This window comes from Sitophilus oryzae, unplaced genomic scaffold, assembly GCF_002938485.1.
Source record: "Sitophilus oryzae breed Bouriz unplaced genomic scaffold, Soryzae_2.0 scaffold_1442_pilon_pilon, whole genome shotgun sequence".
Lineage (NCBI taxonomy): Eukaryota > Metazoa > Arthropoda > Insecta > Coleoptera > Curculionidae > Sitophilus > Sitophilus oryzae.
In genome coordinates, this window is record NW_022146107.1 from 4,719,249 (window position 1) to 4,738,583 (window position 19,335).

Here is a 19,335-nt window from a genome sequence, read left to right on the forward strand (position 1 = left end):
TCAGACGAGCCGCATGCTGTTCTAGAGAGTATAGTAAAACATATATCAAAGAGCCAGACGGCCTTGTTTTTCCGACGTTGCTAGCTCTCGTACTATTATGAATTAGAATGATTTTTTATCAGGAATTTATCAATATTATTATATTTACTTATTACACACGATGTCCCATATGAGAAATAAGATAAAAAAAATTAAATCGAGAAAAATCGTTTTTTTCTTCGGAAGTACTCGGTTTTTTTTAGATTCAGAAACAGGACGTTGTAGGGTTTAGGAAGACACAACTTTACTCTAATTTAGTCATCATTGTATCTATCCTAGTTCATGAGATTCCTGTAGTTTGCATGTTATCTTATAATATGAGACACTGTGTATATTGGCGTTTTTAAAACAGGTTGAAACAGGTTTTTGTACGGGTTTTGTATTTATTTTTACATTTTGGCTGGTATATTTACATTTAATATACCAAATGAAGTTAATGTTTTGATTGGCATTAGATTTTTTTAAAGAAATTTAAAAAATCTTATTTTAGCGTATTTTTAAAAATATTTTTTTTATTCTAATTACTTTAATATTCTGTCTATACGTTATTTGCTTATTTATAGAGATTGCTTAATATAGGCTGGGTCTAAAAATTTCCGACACATTAATATAGAAAACTTGGCAGAAATTTAATATTAAGAATCAAAATTTCTGAAAAAAAAATCTAAATTAACAAAGTTTTCCATGTGTCCAATATTCGTGGACATACTGTATGTGCAGTTTGTTCGACAATCTTTCAATGTTACGTCATACAGGGTGTCAAAAAATAGTTTATCTAACTTTGGTGGGTGATTCTAAAGATAAAAATAAAACAAAATGTTCTTGGGAATATATGCCCTAAAATGCTTCTCGAGGTAATTACAGGCCTCGAAATGGTAAATAAAAATAATATATATTCTGTTCTTTAAGCATATTGGCAAACCGTTTTTTACACTGTGGTAATTCTTTTATCTTTATATACCGGGTGCGTCCCAAAAGTGACTCACCCCCTATAACTTTTTATTTTTTCAGATAAAAAAACGAGATTTGCTATGTTAGTATATGACATAAATTAGGATTGATTGACGTATTCAATTGTTTTCGGTCACTTTCTGTATCACCGGAAACGACTAGAACTTTTGATTTTTAAATGGCACCCTCGGTATTTTTTTACTTTATTTGATAGAAAATGACAGTCTGAATAGAATGACATATTGTATGTCAACTTTTGACATTTTCGCATATGGTTTATCTGAATTGTAACATAACGACAATTTGACTTGAAATACCAAGTGTGTGGTATCAAATTATTCGTAAAAAATACTTTTTCCCAATATGCTAATGAACCACCCTCGTTCCATTTGAAAAAATTGAGATATGATTTAGAAGAAATACGATTTGGACATCTTTTTTGACCGGGCAGGACAAGACACTAAAAACATTCGACGATCAAATCCATTTTCCAAGGCTTCTTGATTAAAAATTAGTATTTTTAACATAGCCACGGCACTCTAGATTGAAATTTAAAATACGATTTCTTAAGCGAGAATGTCAAAAATTGACATATTATATGTCATTCTATTCAGAGTCATTTTCTATCAAATAAAGTAAAAAAATACGGAATTTATTACGCTTTACCATTAAAATGTGTCTAAGAGTACTAAATTTTTTAACAAAAACATGTTTACTAATATACTAACTTCTTCTGGAAGCATTTTAGGGTATATGTTCATAGAAACTTATTGTTTTATTTTTATCTGTAGAATCGCCCACCGCAGTTTGACACCCTATATATTGTCGTACTTTCTTTGTAAATTGACATTTCTACATCATCTAGAACATACAGAGTATCAAAGAGTATATTATATTGTATGGGAATAGCCCTAACTCTTTACACAAGTTTATTTTTACAATAGGGCCGATTTAGCAAAGTCAAAATCAATAAAAGCCTAATAATAATAATTTTGAAACATTATGAACTGATCTCAGATGAACGCATATTTTTGATAAACATCGATGACGTAACGTTGAAGAATCGTCGAACCAACTGTATATACAGGGTGTCAAAAGATAATGTAGCAAACTTCAGTGATTGGTAATACAGATTATTAAAATAAAATAGAAATATTTCTTGTGATCATACGACCTAAGGTGCTTGGTGAGGAAGTTGAGGAAGAAACAACCCTTGAGAGCCTTTACTGTCCTTAAAGCCCTTACTTCAAACATATTTTGTAAATTTTTAAAGCCATATCTGGTACCTAACTACCCCTTAGGGCGTCGTTCATAAGAATTGTTTGTTTTATTTTTATCTTTAGAACCACCCACTGAAGTTTGGTACACCCTTTCTTTTTACACTCTGTATATAATTTATTGAAGTGAAAATAACTTGATTTAGGCTTTCGTTTTATTATAATTTGCTGTGTTATTTTGCTCCAGGCAGTAGCTCATGGCACTTCCATGGCTACATTGATTGACCTGCTCTAAATCCATAAATAAAAAGACCACGCCCAAAATGGCTACCGTGCAACCAAATATCGCAACACCTAAAGCTGGTAACTTGTTTCTTCCATAAATGACTCCTTCCTCAAGGCGCAGATAACATAAGGCTGGTAGGACGTAGGCCAGAGGTACTGCAGCTAAAACACCCTGTAACATAATACATCTCTCTATACTTTTTTTAAAAGGTAAAAAGTAGTAGTGGGAACTATCGAATGAATACTATCGAAACATTCGATAGTTGCAATTCATTCGAATAATTCGATAGCTAGTAAAAAAACATTCGTTGAAAACTATTCGAAAAATTATCGAATAGATGCGTCATCTGCCTTGAAATATTGTATTCTAGAAGGATTCTAGTAATTCGGAGGCAAAAACCATTCATTTATAAAATTCATTCATTTATGAAATTCATTTATTCGTCAGGATCGATTATAATGAAATATTAACTGGATTTTAGTTGTCGCCCGGCGACGTAGGTTTCTTTCCGAGAAACCCGACAGCGGTCGGTGGCATTGCTATGAAAGAAGCCGGCATCTTTGATTTTTTGCGGAGTCATATAAAGATAAGGACACATTATTTTTTTATTGAGGTGCTAGTATTTACACAGAAAATATATTATGAAGGGCGCTGTTGCCATATATTGGTATTAGTTGATATTAGCAAAGAATATTATTGTTTGGCTTTAGTTAGTTAGGGATAGTATGTCTATATATATTTTGCATTTTTTTTATTAATATTCTGTTGTTACACTGCAATAATACTTGTTATTTTGGATGTAAGAAAATGATTTTTAATGTTTTTAGCAAAGACTGGTTTAATAAAAATAATAATAACAGTAATAATTTGTTATTCCTATTAACAACAAAATTTAAAATAATTTAATATAAACATTATTTTACGTAGTAGCAAAAATTTAATTTTCTCACCCCATAGTTCGAGTTCGATAACCATTTACTTAACTACATTACTTAAATATTATTATTAAGTTCAACTAATTCATATTATTAAAACATCTAAAATACAAATATGTATTTTTAAAATTAATTCTAAGTTCATCTCATCTCTCTTAAAAATTGCTACTTCTCAAAATTTCCCATTAAAAAATAGACCATATAGATATACCATATAAAATAAAATAATTGAAAGATCGGGCTACAGAAAATCACACAAATTTTCGGAAAAATTTTGATACCTGCACACGCACACAATCGTCAATTAAAAAAACTACTATTTTAGTATTTTAAATATTTTATAGCACAGTGTTTATAAGGTGAAATTATAAGAATTTGGAAGAACTAATAATGCACTGACGCACAAAAATCAAACAGATACTAAATTTCAAATTTCATTTATCAAAAGCATTCGATAGTCGTGGCTCAACGATAACCATTTAGTCGCACGGCGAGGTTGTCACATATGCTTTAGTATACAAATGAATGAATGATTTTATTCGAATAAAACCATTCGATAGTTGAAATCATTCATTCAGTAACCATTCGATAGTTTAATTCATTCGATAGTTCCCATCGCTAGTAAAAAGGTGTTTTCACTTACATTTAGTTCCAAAACGACGCCTAAACAATCTGTGGCCATTGAAATCAAATACGTAGAGATAACTATGGTTAAAGTAATAGCATAATGTATTTTTTCTGGCATTGGCACATTTGGATCTCGTCCTACTATCGAATTTTCTATAACTTCTCTTGTGACGAAACATTCTATAGGATAAGTTAGTAGAATTTGTATACTGAACAGCAGTCTACTGACATTCATTAAGTCGTCGTCCCAGCAATAATTTTCCAGCAAATCACCTAAAAAATAAAAAAAAATTGGAACCCTTGAATATAATTTTATTTTATTTATTTTATATCGATCGATAACATTCGCCTTATAATTTTACATTTAAAGTGATATAGTCTGTGAAACGAATAACTTTGAATTTGACAGTTCCCGCGGGCTTTTCTAGTGTTAATTTTATTAGGTTAGCACTTGGTTAGCAACTTGCGGCCATGCTGACGCAATGCCGTCTCTAATAGAACAGCCTAGGAGCGAGATTTATGACGTCACACTAGTTAGATACTACAGATTAATAACTATGTTGTAGAATACATGGGAAATAATTATTCCTCGATTTGTTGGTTTGTATTTTAAAAATGATATAGTTTACATGAAATATACATAATATACAGTTAATAAATACAATATATATACCTATTTATATTAATAAATATTTTGGCAGATAAACTATGAACCATACAAATGCAGCAAATGTTTTTACAATATGACTGAAATCGTACTCCATAGTCAATGTAGATAGTTTTTGTGTGTTAAGAATAATAATTTAAAAAATATGTGGTCATCTTTTGACAAGTTTATATTAGTTTATTAATTGCAGTAAACATTATAATATATAAATAAATTTTGTGAATGCAAATAATAATACATCACTATTAGTAGATATTGAATGTTTTTGTTAAATTAGATCGATTTTCGAACCACAAAATTTAAAATATATTTACATTTTACCCAATATCTTATGTACCACCTATTCATTATTTGTATATTGTAAAACATTTGCTGCATTTGTATGGTTCGTGTTTATTAGCCAAAGTATTTATTACAATAAATAGGTATATATTATATTGTATTTATTAACTGTATATTATGTATATTTCATGTAAACTATATTATTTTTAAAATACAAACCAAAAATACGAGGAATAATTATGTTTCCATGTATTCTCCAATATATTTATTAATCCGTATTATCTAACTAGCGTGACGTCATAAGTCTCGCTCCGTGGCTGTTCTAATAGTGACGGCATTGGTCTAATATTTAGAAATGTCAAAAGCTGATGACATTTTACTTTTGTCAATTATGACATTTCGTGTTGATTTTTGCAAGAAGAGGAAGAATTGTCACTTGTTTTATTATTTTCCTTTTTTATTTCACGAAAGTAAAAAGAGTTACCTATCTGATTCGTGTAGGCTAGTTCAGGCACTCAATTTAAAGAATATCAATAACTTTTTTGACAGAGGTATTTTATATTTGCCATGTTGGTAAAAAATAACGGTCAAAATTCAAAGTTATTCATTTATAGACTATAGCAATCTTCATTTCATAACCATCACTGACTATCCATTCATGCATTGTTGACGGAATCGACATCATAGATACCCATTCCTGTCAGTTCTGTTTGACGTTTTGATTGAAACAATTGAATTTGATTTGAAATTTTGTAGATTTTTTGTTTGTCTTTACTGAGCTTATTTTATGTTATTTTTTATTATTTTTTCTGCAATTGGTATTGTTCGGAGGTAGTAACTTTTGAAGGATATTGTGACAGAACTTAAATTAACAGTGACACTATTGCGATTTATCTAAAAAGACTGTAAAATAGTTGGTTGTGTGCGGTAGATCTCTTTTAATAATAATTAATAGCTTTTCGCTGGTAAGTGACTATACAGACCGGACCACCGTAGTAGTAACATAGGCAGAACCGGACGAATTACCGTATACCCGTCCGCCGGATAAAAAGCAAGCGAAAAAATGCGATAAAATAAAAATAGGTAGATATGTGATAAGAATGTTTCAGAATTTGTATTTATTCGTGTTTTAATAGCCAAAACGAATACATAGATTCTCGCGGCAGCTCTCGTGTAAAATTTATTTTTTAAGTAAAATAATGGATGTTTACGAAGTTCGTGAGAAAATTCAAATTGTAAAATGGTATTTCCAAAATAGGTCTTATCGGGATATACAAACAATTTTTCCACAAACTTGTGTAAACAGGCCAATTCCATCTTTACCTACTATATCAGTTATTTAGTTATAGAGTTATAAATAATTTTGAAACACATGGGTGCGTGTCCCCACAAAAACACAGAAAGCCTGATGTGTTGATTAATGAAGAACAGGAGTTAAAGCATGGTACAAAGAATACAAGGTATGATCGATAGCGGCTCCAATTTCGTTCAGTTCGCGCATACCACCTGTGACGTCACTAGGAAAATAATGAACAAATAAAAAATATAAGAAAGTTGACAGGAGATCCGCATTTTTGGGGTTATGGTTAAGAATTGTTCATTTTAAGACTTTTTAGTTCGTTTAATTTAATAATTACTAAAACCAGCAGTTCCAAAAATATATTTAAAAATAATAATTATCTATTAACATGGATTTGGACGATAATAGGTAAGAATACTAAATTTATTTCTATATTGTTTATTTTCGGTTTTTAAAATTGTTTATTAGGTTTTTAGTTTGCGATGTTTATGGTAAAATAATTTTCATGTTCATTGCCTCTGAATTCACATGAGGGACAGAGATGAGGATATCTATGGAAAAGTAACCATAAGAGGAATTGTTACATCATTTAAAAAATGTTGGAAGTTTATTGTTTCCCATCGAACAGTAGAAAATGCCAATGCAGATGAATGTATTGTAATTGTGATAGAAGTAATTCCAAGGGTGAAGTTTATTATAATTAGTGGAAGTAATTCCAAGGGTGAAGTTTATTATAATTAGTGACCTGTGCTTCTTTTTATATGTAGATGTTTCAGGTTTTTGAGAAATAAATCGGTTGAACGAAACCCAAAATTTAGGAAGATGCCCATCAAGGATTATATAGCTCAAATTTCCTTTAATGGTAGACAATTATTCAATGCAAATTAACTTTTTAAGTGACTGAAATATTAAATAGTTTACAATATGGTATATCAGTAAAAATATATTTTACTTTTAGGTACAATTAGGGCCCGATACATTTCAAAAAGTAGAATATTATTTTATATTAAATGAGGTATTGTACCAACAATCAATTTATATTAATACCGGAGATTAAAAATCACAGAATAAATAGTTCTTTTTTATACTACAAAATAAACTATAGAATACAACAGTATTTAAAAAAATAAATAAAGTTATGTCCCGGCTGAGATTCGAACTCCGGTCTCTCGCTTCCTAGCCCAACTCCTTATGAACTGCTCCACAGTAACTTGTTTAGCGATAATTCAATGACGGTATATAAAACAAAAACAGGTTTATAACAATATCTTGACGATTTGAACTGGCGCGCGAGGCGTGCTGACCAATAGCGCCTGTTATCACCTGTGACGTAGCAACCAACCTGCGCAATATCATACCTTTGTATTCTTTGTACCATGGAGTTAAAGCAAGTAACGCCGCTACCGCGATCAAAACTCCAATTTCAAGTAATCAAATTGCTGAGGTAACAGATTCTTCACCTAGCACGGTTAAAATGAGTAATTAAAAAATGGATACCGATCGTATAAGCGCGCAAAAAACTCAAGAAATTTTCCATGAAGACCAATTTCGGGGTTATGGTTAAGAATTGTTCATTTTTAAAGACTTTTAGTTCGTTTAATTTAATAATTACTAAAACCAGCAGTTCCAAAATATATTTAAAAATAATAATTATCTATTAACATGGTTTGGACGATAATAGGTAAGAATACTAAATTTATTTCTATATTGTTTATTTAGGTTTTTAAAAATTGTTTATTAGGTTTTAGTTTGCGATGTTTGTAGTAAATAATTTTCATGTTCATTGCCTCTGAATTCACATGAGGACAGAGATGAGGATATCTATGGAAAAGTAACCACAAGAGGAATTGTTACATCATTTAAAAAATGTTGGAAAGTTTATTGTTTTTCCCATTGAACAGTAGAAAATGCCAATGCAGATGAATGTATTGTAATTGTGATAGAAGTAATTCAAAGGGGTGAAGTTTATTATAATTAATTGGAAGTAATTCCAAGGGGTGAAGTTTATTATAATTAGTGACCTGTGCTTCTTTTTTATATGTAGATGTTTCAGGTTTTGAGAATAAATCGGTTGAACAGAAACCCAAAATTTAGAGGAAGATGCCCATCAAAGGATTATAAGCTCAAATTTCCTTTAATGGTAGGCAATTATTCAATGCAAATTAACTTTTTAAGTGACTGAAATATTAAATAGTTTACAATATGGTATATCAGTAAAAATATATTTTACTTTTAGGTACAATTAGGACCCGATACATTTCAAAAAGTAGAATATTATTTTATATTAAATGAGTATTGTACCAACAATCAATTTATATTAATACCGGAGATTAAAAATCACAGAATAAATAGTTCTTTTTTTATACTACAAAATAAACTATAGAAATACAACAATGATATTTAAAAAAATAAATAAAGTTATGTCCCAGCCGAGATTCGAACTCCGGTCTCTCGCTTCCCTAGCCCAACTCCTTATGAACTGCTCCACAGTAACTTGTTTAGCGATAATTCAATGACGGTATATAAACAAAAAAACAGGTTTATAACAATATCTTGACGATTTGAACTGGCGCGCGAGGCGTGCTGACCAATAGCGCCTGTTATCACCTGTGACGTAGCAACCAACCTGCGCAATATCATACCTTGTATTCTTTGTACCATGGAGTTAAAGCAAGTAACGCCGCTACCGCGGATCAAAATCCCACGTTTTCAAGTAATCAAATTGCTGAGGTAACAGATTCTTCACCTAGCACGGTTAAAAGAGTAATTAAAAAGAATGGATACCGATCGTATAAAGCGCGCAAAACTCAAGAAATTTTCCATGAAGACCAATTTCGGCGTATGGCGTTTTGTGAATCTGTAATGGAAAAAGGCCAATTTAGATGAAAACTTTATTCGGCGTATAGTTTTCACCGACGAATCAAGTTTTCATTTATTGAGTCGTCATAACCCTACACAAGTACGATATTGGTCTCGGGAAAATTTGCACAAATATTTTGAGGTACGCACGCAATATCTTCAAAAGCTAAATGTTTGGGGTGGTGTTGTAGGGGAGCATATGATTGGTCCATTTTTTATAGCGGGCAATTTAACTGTTGCAAAGTATTTGGACTTGTTACAACAGCAGATTGTGCCTAGAATTCGTGAGTTATTGGGAGAAAGATTCCACAATGTCTGGTTTCAACAAGATGGTTTCCCTGCCCACAATGCCCGTATTGTTCAAGAATATTTGAACAATACTTTTCTCAACCGTTTAATTAGTGGATATGGAACTATTTTGTGGCCCGCTAGATCATCAGATCTTTCTTCCAATGACTTATTTTTGTGGGGTTATGTAAAATCCAAAGTGTATGGTCATAATAGGGCTAATAATCTGGATGACCTTCAAGTAAAAATACGAGAGGCTTTCCAAACTATTAGCTCTAATATGTTAGCCAATGTCAGACGGGGATTTTACGACCGCCTAGGCTTCTGTCTAGCACAAGAAGATGGTATTTTTGAACACTTGTTATAACTTTTTTTTATTTAGGGTAATATTTTAGTTTTTTTTGGGGTTTAGAGAATTTATTTATTTTTAGTTTTGGTTTGTAAACACACTCAAATAATAAATATTTAAGTATTTTTATTTTAAATGTTACCTTAAGTGAAGGTAAACACTTAAAATGAAAATAATAAATACTCGGCATTCCTCGCATCGTATTCCTAGTCTGTCACGACCGACCCGTCCAAGCACAACTGCAACTGCGTACTGTCTGACCAGCCGACTAGCCGGCAGTGAATCTCGAGTACGAACGCAAATCGGGTAAACGTAAATTCGTCCGGCAACTTGCTATGTTAATAGTAGCCTGGTCTTCTCTCTATAATATACAGTATGCTCGAAAAAAAACGGGGTCCTGTTGGCTTGGAAATGACGATCGATGACATTTACCATATAATTTTACATACATACAAAAAAAAGGACAGCGATTTTCATTTTATAGCCATCGCTGACGCCGCTTTTTTCGATCGTATATGGAACTAATATACCGTATGATCGAAAAAAAACGTCATCCAGTATGCTGGGAAATTCCTCATATAAATTCATATGTATACAGGGTGGTCCTAATTTTATTCGGGAAACTTCAGCAGCATATTTTGCAGATAAAAATAAGTAAAAAAAGTTCGTATGAATGTGTGTCTTAAAATGCTTCGTTTCGGAGATACAGGGTGTAGAAGTTTTATTTTTATTTCGGTTTTTTTCCAAATAATTTCTGAACTAACGTCGATATTTGGATAAAAGTTGGTGTCTGGGTGTTTTTTGACATGATAAATTTGATTTCGATGTCAATATGACACCTACTTGTAGGGGGCGCCACCGACATTGTTTTAAACTGTTTTAATAGAGTAATAACTTTTCGTCCGTACCTGTATAAAACTACTGAGTGAAAAAATATACATTTCAGTAATTTTCTACGTAAAAATGTCTCTTAAGTAATGGTTCTCAAGATCATATCATGCTAGATAAAAAATGAACATTTTTTTAATATTCTGTTGTTTTTTAATGGTACTTACCTTGCGAATAAGCTTTAAATGTGGAGTATCCTGCAATACCAAACAAACAAGCCACAATTAAGCTGGTTATGATAGAAGCATGCGTTATGGTCTCCCATTTTTTCTCATTGGCATCCGCTATCGAACTGTATATCAGGAAGGTGTTGTGATGGCACATAAAAGCTAAAAAAGTAATACATTATTTAATATTAGGTTAGTTAAAGAATTTAAAGGGTGTTCCATTTAAAAAAAATCATCCCGATCCACTCACACTTTTTTGGACCACCCTATAGAAGTTAAAATATTTTACTGAAATTACATCCTAATACATACTTTAGGTTTGCACTTAAACAAAATTCTCATTTTTTTATTCTACGAGCTACAGATGCTCGACACACTATTGCCAGACCCTGTATAATTAGAATATTATTAAATACAATATCCCACTTACCAAATGCCATAATTCCAATGGCCGGTATGATATCCGTGTTAAAAAATCTCCATGAGTGTGAATGTGGAGGACTAGAAATCAATATTATTAATAATACCGTACGATCGAAAAAAAAACGGCGTCCAAGACGGCTGAGGCATGACGATCGATGATAATTTTGGCGAGGTCAAGCCCTAGACGTCATTTACTTAGCCCGCGTTGTTTGTCTGGAAACGTTCTATCCCTCGTTCTATCCTTTTTAATTTTTTTTGTAATCATTAGTGTTAATTTTTGAAAATATGTTTTGTCAATTTTTAGTAAATTGCGTCTAGAGAGTTACCTCGCCAAAATTACGATCGATTATCATTCCCCAGCCATCTTTGACGCCGTTTTTTTCGATCGTACGGTACTTACACTATTTCACTTAATTTTCCGATTCTGAGTAATATGGAAAACAAAATAAATCCAATACAGACTAAACTAAAAAACGATATTTTGGCCAACTTTGCAATATCTCTGTATAGACATAACGGTATAGTGATTAAAATTGTTGCTATCAAAACTATAACTTCTCTTTTGGCAAAAATATTATGAGGTCCCAAATCGGCTACTCTCACTATGACTTTCGTTACTGTGTCTCCTACTACCACATTGTAAGATACCATTGCTGAAAAAAAATAATAAATTAAAATCAATCATTTCGCATATTTTTCCAAATTATACAGGGTGTTTGCTGTTAGTCAAGTTTGCTATTAGACTTGGATTAAGGCAAATTAATAAAATTGCGTTTATCTCATCATGGAGACTGAAATCGACAAAATATCAAGAGACAACTTTTAATCGGAATTAAATGATCTACACAATTTTGCTAACAAGAGAAAAGAGTCAGTGGCGCACATATTTTTTTAGAAAAATATTCCAGGTGATAACCCATATGCACGTCCCTGATATATCGCACTTATGTAACTTTTACCCTCAAAGTTTCATTCGAATCGCTAAAAGCACTTGGAAGAACCATGCACTATGCACTTGCAAAATACCTTTCTTTGTAGCTACGAAAAAAAGCAGAATAGGACCTCTGTTGATATAAAAAAATGGCGCCGGGAGGCACGTATAAGCACGTATAAGCCGCCCATACTAAAATATGTTAATAAAAACTTGGCAGGCAGTTCTTTTAGTTTCAAAGTAAAGGAATTTTTCCAATTTTTTTTTATCTCAAAAACTGCGACTTTGACTGATTTTGATGTTATTACAAATTTTGTTGCAATTCCTAATCTTAAATTGAAAACCGCGTTACGATTTTTTAAAATTTTTAACCCCCTCCCATACCCCCTTACCAACCCCCCACCACCACCAAAAACTAATAGCCAGATTCTCGGGTGCCACAGTATTTTTGTGCCAAATTTGGTTAAAATCGGCTCAGCGGTTTTTGAGTTATCGTGTTACAGACAGACGGACAGACAGACAGACACCATGAAAATATTTTGTTTAGGCCATTTATGATATAATAATAAAAATAATTTTGTATTTAGTCTCATTTTGAGTGAAGTTATAAAAACTTTTTTTTGACGATCTTAATAGCCTACCATACCTATTGGTATGGTCGGCTAAACGTTATTTTTACGTGAGGAATCTCAAGAGGGATGGCACCATATTTTTTGAAATACCCTGTAGACTACACTTACCAATAAAGGGATAAAAAAACTGTAGCGTTCCCAATAATATATATCCCGGTCTTCCGAAGGCTGCCTCCATTATTCCTTGATAAGAGAACCTTCCGCTGATGTGTCCAGCTTTTATCATCAAAATTAAGGAATAATCCGTGATATAGGCAACCAGGATTAAGAGAAACAGGCCAAACCCGAAACCTGCCTCGTGTAGAGCGTATGGAATGCCTTAAAATTGAAATTGAGTATGTTAAATCTTAATTTTTTTATAGGAATGCTTTAAAGCGGGGCCCACATGCAACAACTTAACGTAGGATTTATTTGCGCCAACAAAACGTTGCACATAAAGGATGATTCACGGTACACCGGACCGTACCCGAGCCGGGCACGTTCCGTAAAGTAGACACCGAGCCACGTCCGAGCCTTCAATATATGCAACACCGAGTGGACAACGGGGATTATGTCCGTGCCGATTATATTCTAGAAAACAGTGTTGCCGCAGTGGTACATTTGTACCAAATTTGATACTTTTAATTCTATTTGGTACAGTGGTACTTCATTTTCAAATCCAGGATGATTCGGTACAATAATTATTTCCCACGCGCACCGAAAATGAATAGATATTTAATAATTATCGTCGTTGATATTGCATTAAACGCGCTTACCGATACCATTCGGAGACAATCCGCATTAATTAACGACGTATTATAAACGTTGTAATGTCTATAGGGTTGCCTATATTAAATAACCCGCAGAAAAAACTTAAAAATTTGCTGTTTCTAACATGCTTCTATATTTGCGTTTTTTTTAATAAAATTTAAGTTTTCCAAGTAGTGTGTAGTATTAGAATTACTTACATTTCTTCAACCTATACATACTTATAATTGGGTTTTCTGAATTTCTATTTCATGTTTTTCGTCTCGATTTGTGTCTTTCTCCAGGAAGTTTTTTTATGTAGAAATTTATGAAGAAATTCACAACGATCAAACCGGTTAAAGTCATTTGCAGATGTATTTTGTTGTGCTTTAAAAAATTGTACCAAAGTGGTACATTTTTAGTTTATAATGTGGTACGCGCTAAAAGTTGGGTGCGGCAACACTGCTAGAAAACAGTCGCTATAGGCCCGTAGACGAACGAAGTATTTAGCCGCGGCGGCTCATTTATGTGTGCCGCAACGGGGCCGGAACGTAGCGGATCCGAGGAAAAATGTACACCGACATTTCTTGGACAGGGCACGGACGCGTTCCGGCGAAGCTCGGACCGTGCTCGGCTTAGCATGAATGTATAAGTATAAATAACATTTGACAATGTTTGGCCGTGCCTTCATCGTCGCACGGCTCCGGCCCGTCACAGTGTACCGTGAATCATCCTTAAAACGTACAGACCAAGTTATGTTCACATTACAACGAGTTGTCGTTGAGTTTTCACCATAAGCTCATTTTTTTCGTTACTGTATCCCTAATCGCCTCAGGGTCTACGTCCATGAATTTTTCAATAATAATCTCCTAGGGCTGATTTTTCTTTTCCCTGCCACTGTATTATTTTGATTTTACTCGCCAGAAGCAAAGGAAACTCTTGTACAGATCACTAAACTCACTGAGAAACTCGTTATTTATATTTGATTAGTTGTCTTAGCTGACTAAAATTAAAATTAAAATAAAACCACAAACAAATCGTTGGAAGCGTCCACACTTGTCTGTGCAAACCGCCAAAATCTACGTCCAGGAATTTAAACTTTTGACGCAGTTTTTCCAGTTTATGCACTTCTAAAATTTGTTCAAACATGCTGTCGAAACACTACGTTTAACCTGCAACGTTTGTTCGACGCAAATGCTGATCTTATGGTGTTGATATTCACGTAAGGTATACAGGGTGGCCAATTAGTGCGAGGAAGTCCAATATCGTCGTCGTTGTCCGGGTTGTCGAAGATATGAAAAAAGTTTTATACAGATGTTGCACGGTTTATAAAAGAGCATATACTAAAAATATATTGTTATATACAGGGCGTCTCAAAAAAAAATCTAAAGTAAAGAGTTTAAAGTTTTTTTTTTAAGTGGTACGAATACTTTTCTAAATTTAAAAAAAAATAAAACTTTATCATAATTTTTTTGGGACACCCTGTATATAACAAAATATACCATTATAAACCATGTTAAACAACATCTGTATAAAATTTCTTTTCATATCTTTGTTAACAACGACGATATTGGACTTTCTCGCACTAATGGGCCACCGTGTATATGATCTGATCTACGGTTTTGCTATAGTGGGTTTCTACTGTAATATAAACAGTTACCTATTACACCGCTACCTATGATTGAGTTGATGAAATTGAAACTGGCATAGTGCAGGGAAGATTTTTTCTCATTTTCTTCTTCCTACGTGATAAACAACAGAACATTTATAATAAAAAAAATAAATTATATTTAATAATTTGTTACCGTTATGAGTTGTTTCATATCATCGAATGCATTTTCATGTGAGTCAATGCTACTTCCCTAAAATTTTGGTCATTTTATAGAATATATTTAAATTAAACACAACGATATACAGGGTATACCAAATTCGATAGTGTCAATTGAGATTCCAATGGTTACCTTCGAATTTGGGGCACCCTCTATTTATTTTTATTTGAACTTGAACAGTTATGTTTGCATTTTATCTCGGTAATTTTTTTGTTATATACAGGGTGAGTCTTAAATAAGTGCAAATACTTTTCAGTATGGTATATTTCGACCCCAGGACCACGTCTATGGTTTTCTTTCGCAAAAAATGTTGAAATTGTGTATTTTCTTTTAAATTTTCCTGTATATTTTAAAAAACTTTTTAGAACTACTTGTTCACCGCAAATTTTCCCACTGTATAATTTGTTATCTCTGATATTACTATGGTTATATACGGTTTAAATCTATGGTTAAGACACTAAAGGTATGCAAAAGGGGGGTGACAGTGAAATAGGAAAATTGGAAACAGTCATTAGTGTCATTCCTGTCATTCTCCTGACGACAAGTATGGCCGCCTAGACAAGGACAGCAATGTTTCTGTCTAACTATTGCCTAACTTCACAGCTTAGAATTGACAGATTTCAGTTTCAGAGACAACTTCAGATTTGTTCTAGAACAAATTAGAAAATATTCGACGCCATTTTAATTCATTCCGTTTAGTTTCGTTTTGGAAGTTCAATTTAATATTTCGGCTGAAATTTATAAATATAAAGGTAATAAAGTATATAAAATATATATTACATGAAGAATCCTGGAGAAAATGACGTTTCTGCAGTAGTAGGTATGTCCTATGTATATGAAAAATAGGTAGTAAATAAACACTGTTTTTACATTTTTAGATGCAAGAAAATGGTGTTACAATCTCTTTGATCGGCGATTTTTTTGAAAATGGAAACAATTTACAGCAAGGTAAGATCATTTTTAACTATAGCCAACATTAGTTATCTCCAGTATGTGCGATTTATTGTCAGTAATGCAATAAATCGGACTGATAATATGATTATGTTATCCGACTAAAAGTTTCTTTTTGCTTCTTTTTGATTTATAAGCCAGGTCTCTTTGGGAATAATGGACGATTTTATACCTATTGATATTTTTACATTGTTAATTTTTTGTATAAAAAAATTTGTTTTTCTGTTTTCAGGTTTTTGTATAAGGCTCCCGTTTTTATGTTCCTGCCCCAGTTTTCTGTCCCTGATGGCTGTGAATACGTGTATTTATTTACAAATTACTGTAAGTCATGCTTATACCTTACTAATTTACGTTAAAATTGCATATAATTAAGTAATTGCTGTAGAAATCATTCAATGCTTTATTTTTTATATTTATTTAGTCACGTTGTCTCATATTTCAAATAAATATGTTTGAATAAAATTTTGTTTTGTTTTATTTATGATAAGAAAGAGTACAAAGTACATTTAAACTAAAAGAGGGCCCGCCATTGAATAACCGGAAACGGAAATAAAAATGACGCCATCATGTCAACCTGTCAATTGGAAAATTAGTTCTCCAGACGACAACCAAGGCTTTCGGTGGCGTATCGTGTTTCCACGATTTAACACAGAGTTGACACTTCTTTCTAGTTAATTATTTTATGGATGCAAATACAGAAAAAAGCCGGTGGCTTCCAAACCTGTTTTAAAAATAAATATTTTTTTAAAGGTATTCAAATTTGAATAACTCGATTATTTTGGTCTTGTTTGAAAAACTGTAAAGAGAAAATGTTTCTTTTATTGAGATTCGAGATCTACCAGCCCTGAAAATATTTGCATTTATTTTAAGACTCACCCTGTATATCGTTAAAATATGTTATTTAATGAAAAATATTAAAAAATATCCATTAGTCTTTGGATGTTTTTTATTTACCAATTCTATTGTTTTTTAGATGTTTGAGCATTTACCTTAAAAATAGTACACCCTGTGTATACTTACCCTGTCCTCTGAGAATTGTGAATACTGATTCCTGTTTCCTAAAATGTAACTGTTCTCTCCTGATATCATTCTCAATTCCTTTTTTTACCTCGATTATAAGGATATATAATTTATTTTTTCTAAAATTCTTTGTCAATCGATTTATACAGAATGTCCTATTAGCTACTTGTTAGCACCATTTGGTTCTGTTGCTTTTTAGTTATCACTGTAGTTTCTTTAACGCATTATAATAATAAAAACAGATCGCTTAATGTTATAACTTATAATTTAATCAGTACTTATATTTGTCACACCGTTTTAACAATACTTTACGTAAAATTAGACATTTATAGGTCGAAATAATTTGGGGTAAAAAGATGTTTGCTGCTTTTGTGGGTCGACGGTTTTTCATGAATGAAGGAAATACTACAACCAGTGGTTATTGATTGGAGCCTAGACCTGCGCCTTTCATTCAGACCTGCAATATATTGGGCGTGGTTATTTACTGATTTTCTGTTTATATGTACGGGGTGTCTCTGTAATCTACAAGAGATAAGGATGGGCGAAGAATGCCTAGAGAAGAAAGGAGAAAGTAGAGGTGGGAATTCTAGTTCCTTGGGAGGAACTAGTTCCTTAGTTCTAGTTCCTCTAGAGGAATAGTTCCTTGAACTAGGTCTTTAGTTCACATTAGTTCCCGACTAACATTGACATCCCCCTTGCTTGCTAATGCGTTTCGTTGTCAGTCAGAACTATTCACAGTATGATCTGTATAATTTTTATAATGTAGGGAGATATAACGAAACGTGTAATTGTGTATGTTAAAAATATATAGGTAAGTTTTATTGCAGATAAAAAAATAAAAATAAGCTCAAATCAGAGTTTAAAAAACTATATCACAAATCAATTGGAGCAAATATTACAAAAATTTTACGAAAAAATGCATTTTTCCTCACTTCAAGCTTTTTGTTTTTGTCTAAAATTTCAGAATATCTACTTCGTTTTATAAGATATTTTTTAATTTTAGGGACCTAAAGTGAAACATTCCCATAAAATATTTAAAAAACAAACTAAAAATCAAAAACAGTATCCACGGCAATTTTCGGTGGTAATTACGCCGGCTGTGGCAATAGACAAGGCCGAATCCATTGTGGACGCCTTGTATTATATCTCGGATCTGCCGACTGAATAGATTCCCGTGAACTAGTTTTTTAATTAGTTCCTCTATGTCCGGATCCGATAACATACGGTTGGCACTCCCCACGCCTGCCTAGCATCAATCGCGCTGGCTGATCCATACGTAAACTAGTCTTTTATTTAGTTCGTTTAGGTCCGGATCCGATAACATACGGCTGGCACTCCCCACTCCTGCCTAGCATCGATCGCGCTGGCCCGATCCGTACCATGGATCCGGACGTACCATGCAGACGTACGTAGTCTTTTATATTAGACAGTTAAAGTACGGCCAAAGACGTAGACGTAAACGTATCGTTTGACATGTACGCTTGCGCAGTGAGAAATTCACTTGCGTTTACGGATACGTGATACGTATCTTTACGTGCCTTTACGTACGTACAAAACGCAAACGTATCGAGCCGAAGGAACTTCGATTTTCACCCGAATGATGCCGAACGTACAAATTCACAAACAACTTATTTCAACAACTGGCTAGTAATTAAGTTATTTCATAAATTTTGGGGCCAGGGTAACGGAACTGGGCCTATTTTATTACAATAAATTAGTATGAAAATATTAAGCATCATAATAAACTCATTTTAGAATCTATTTAATTAAATGCGCTATGTTTGTTAAATTGTAAGAAAGCGCCCCCTAGCGTCTACGTTCAAGACCTTATTATTATTTTTTTATGGTATAATATAGAGTAAGAAACGCTCTTTTAAACGAGCCCTAGTTTGTTGGATTCTGGTCATCCAGTCCGGAGTTATTAACATTTAAATAAAGATAGATCTAACCTTCCCCCACCACTGTATT

The 19,335-nt window shown here is 32.7% G+C and overlaps 1 protein-coding gene across 1 annotated transcript; it reads right to left on the minus strand.

Annotated features, from left to right (window-relative positions):
- Positions 1 to 2,048: 2,048 nt before the first annotated feature.
- LOC115877243 (putative sodium-coupled neutral amino acid transporter 11) lies at positions 2,049 to 17,743 on the minus strand. The gene is made up of 9 exons (XM_030893395.1): positions 17,368 to 17,743; positions 15,373 to 15,429; positions 15,228 to 15,309; positions 12,950 to 13,159; positions 11,679 to 11,931; positions 11,286 to 11,356; positions 10,856 to 11,017; positions 4,072 to 4,328; positions 2,049 to 2,664 (listed from the first exon to the last, which is right to left on the minus strand). The coding sequence occupies exons 1-9, from the start codon at positions 17,434 to 17,436 to the stop codon at positions 2,410 to 2,412; spliced, it is 1,416 nt and encodes a 471-aa protein (XP_030749255.1). The 5' UTR covers positions 17,437 to 17,743; the 3' UTR covers positions 2,049 to 2,409.
- Positions 17,744 to 19,335: the final 1,592 nt, after the last annotated feature.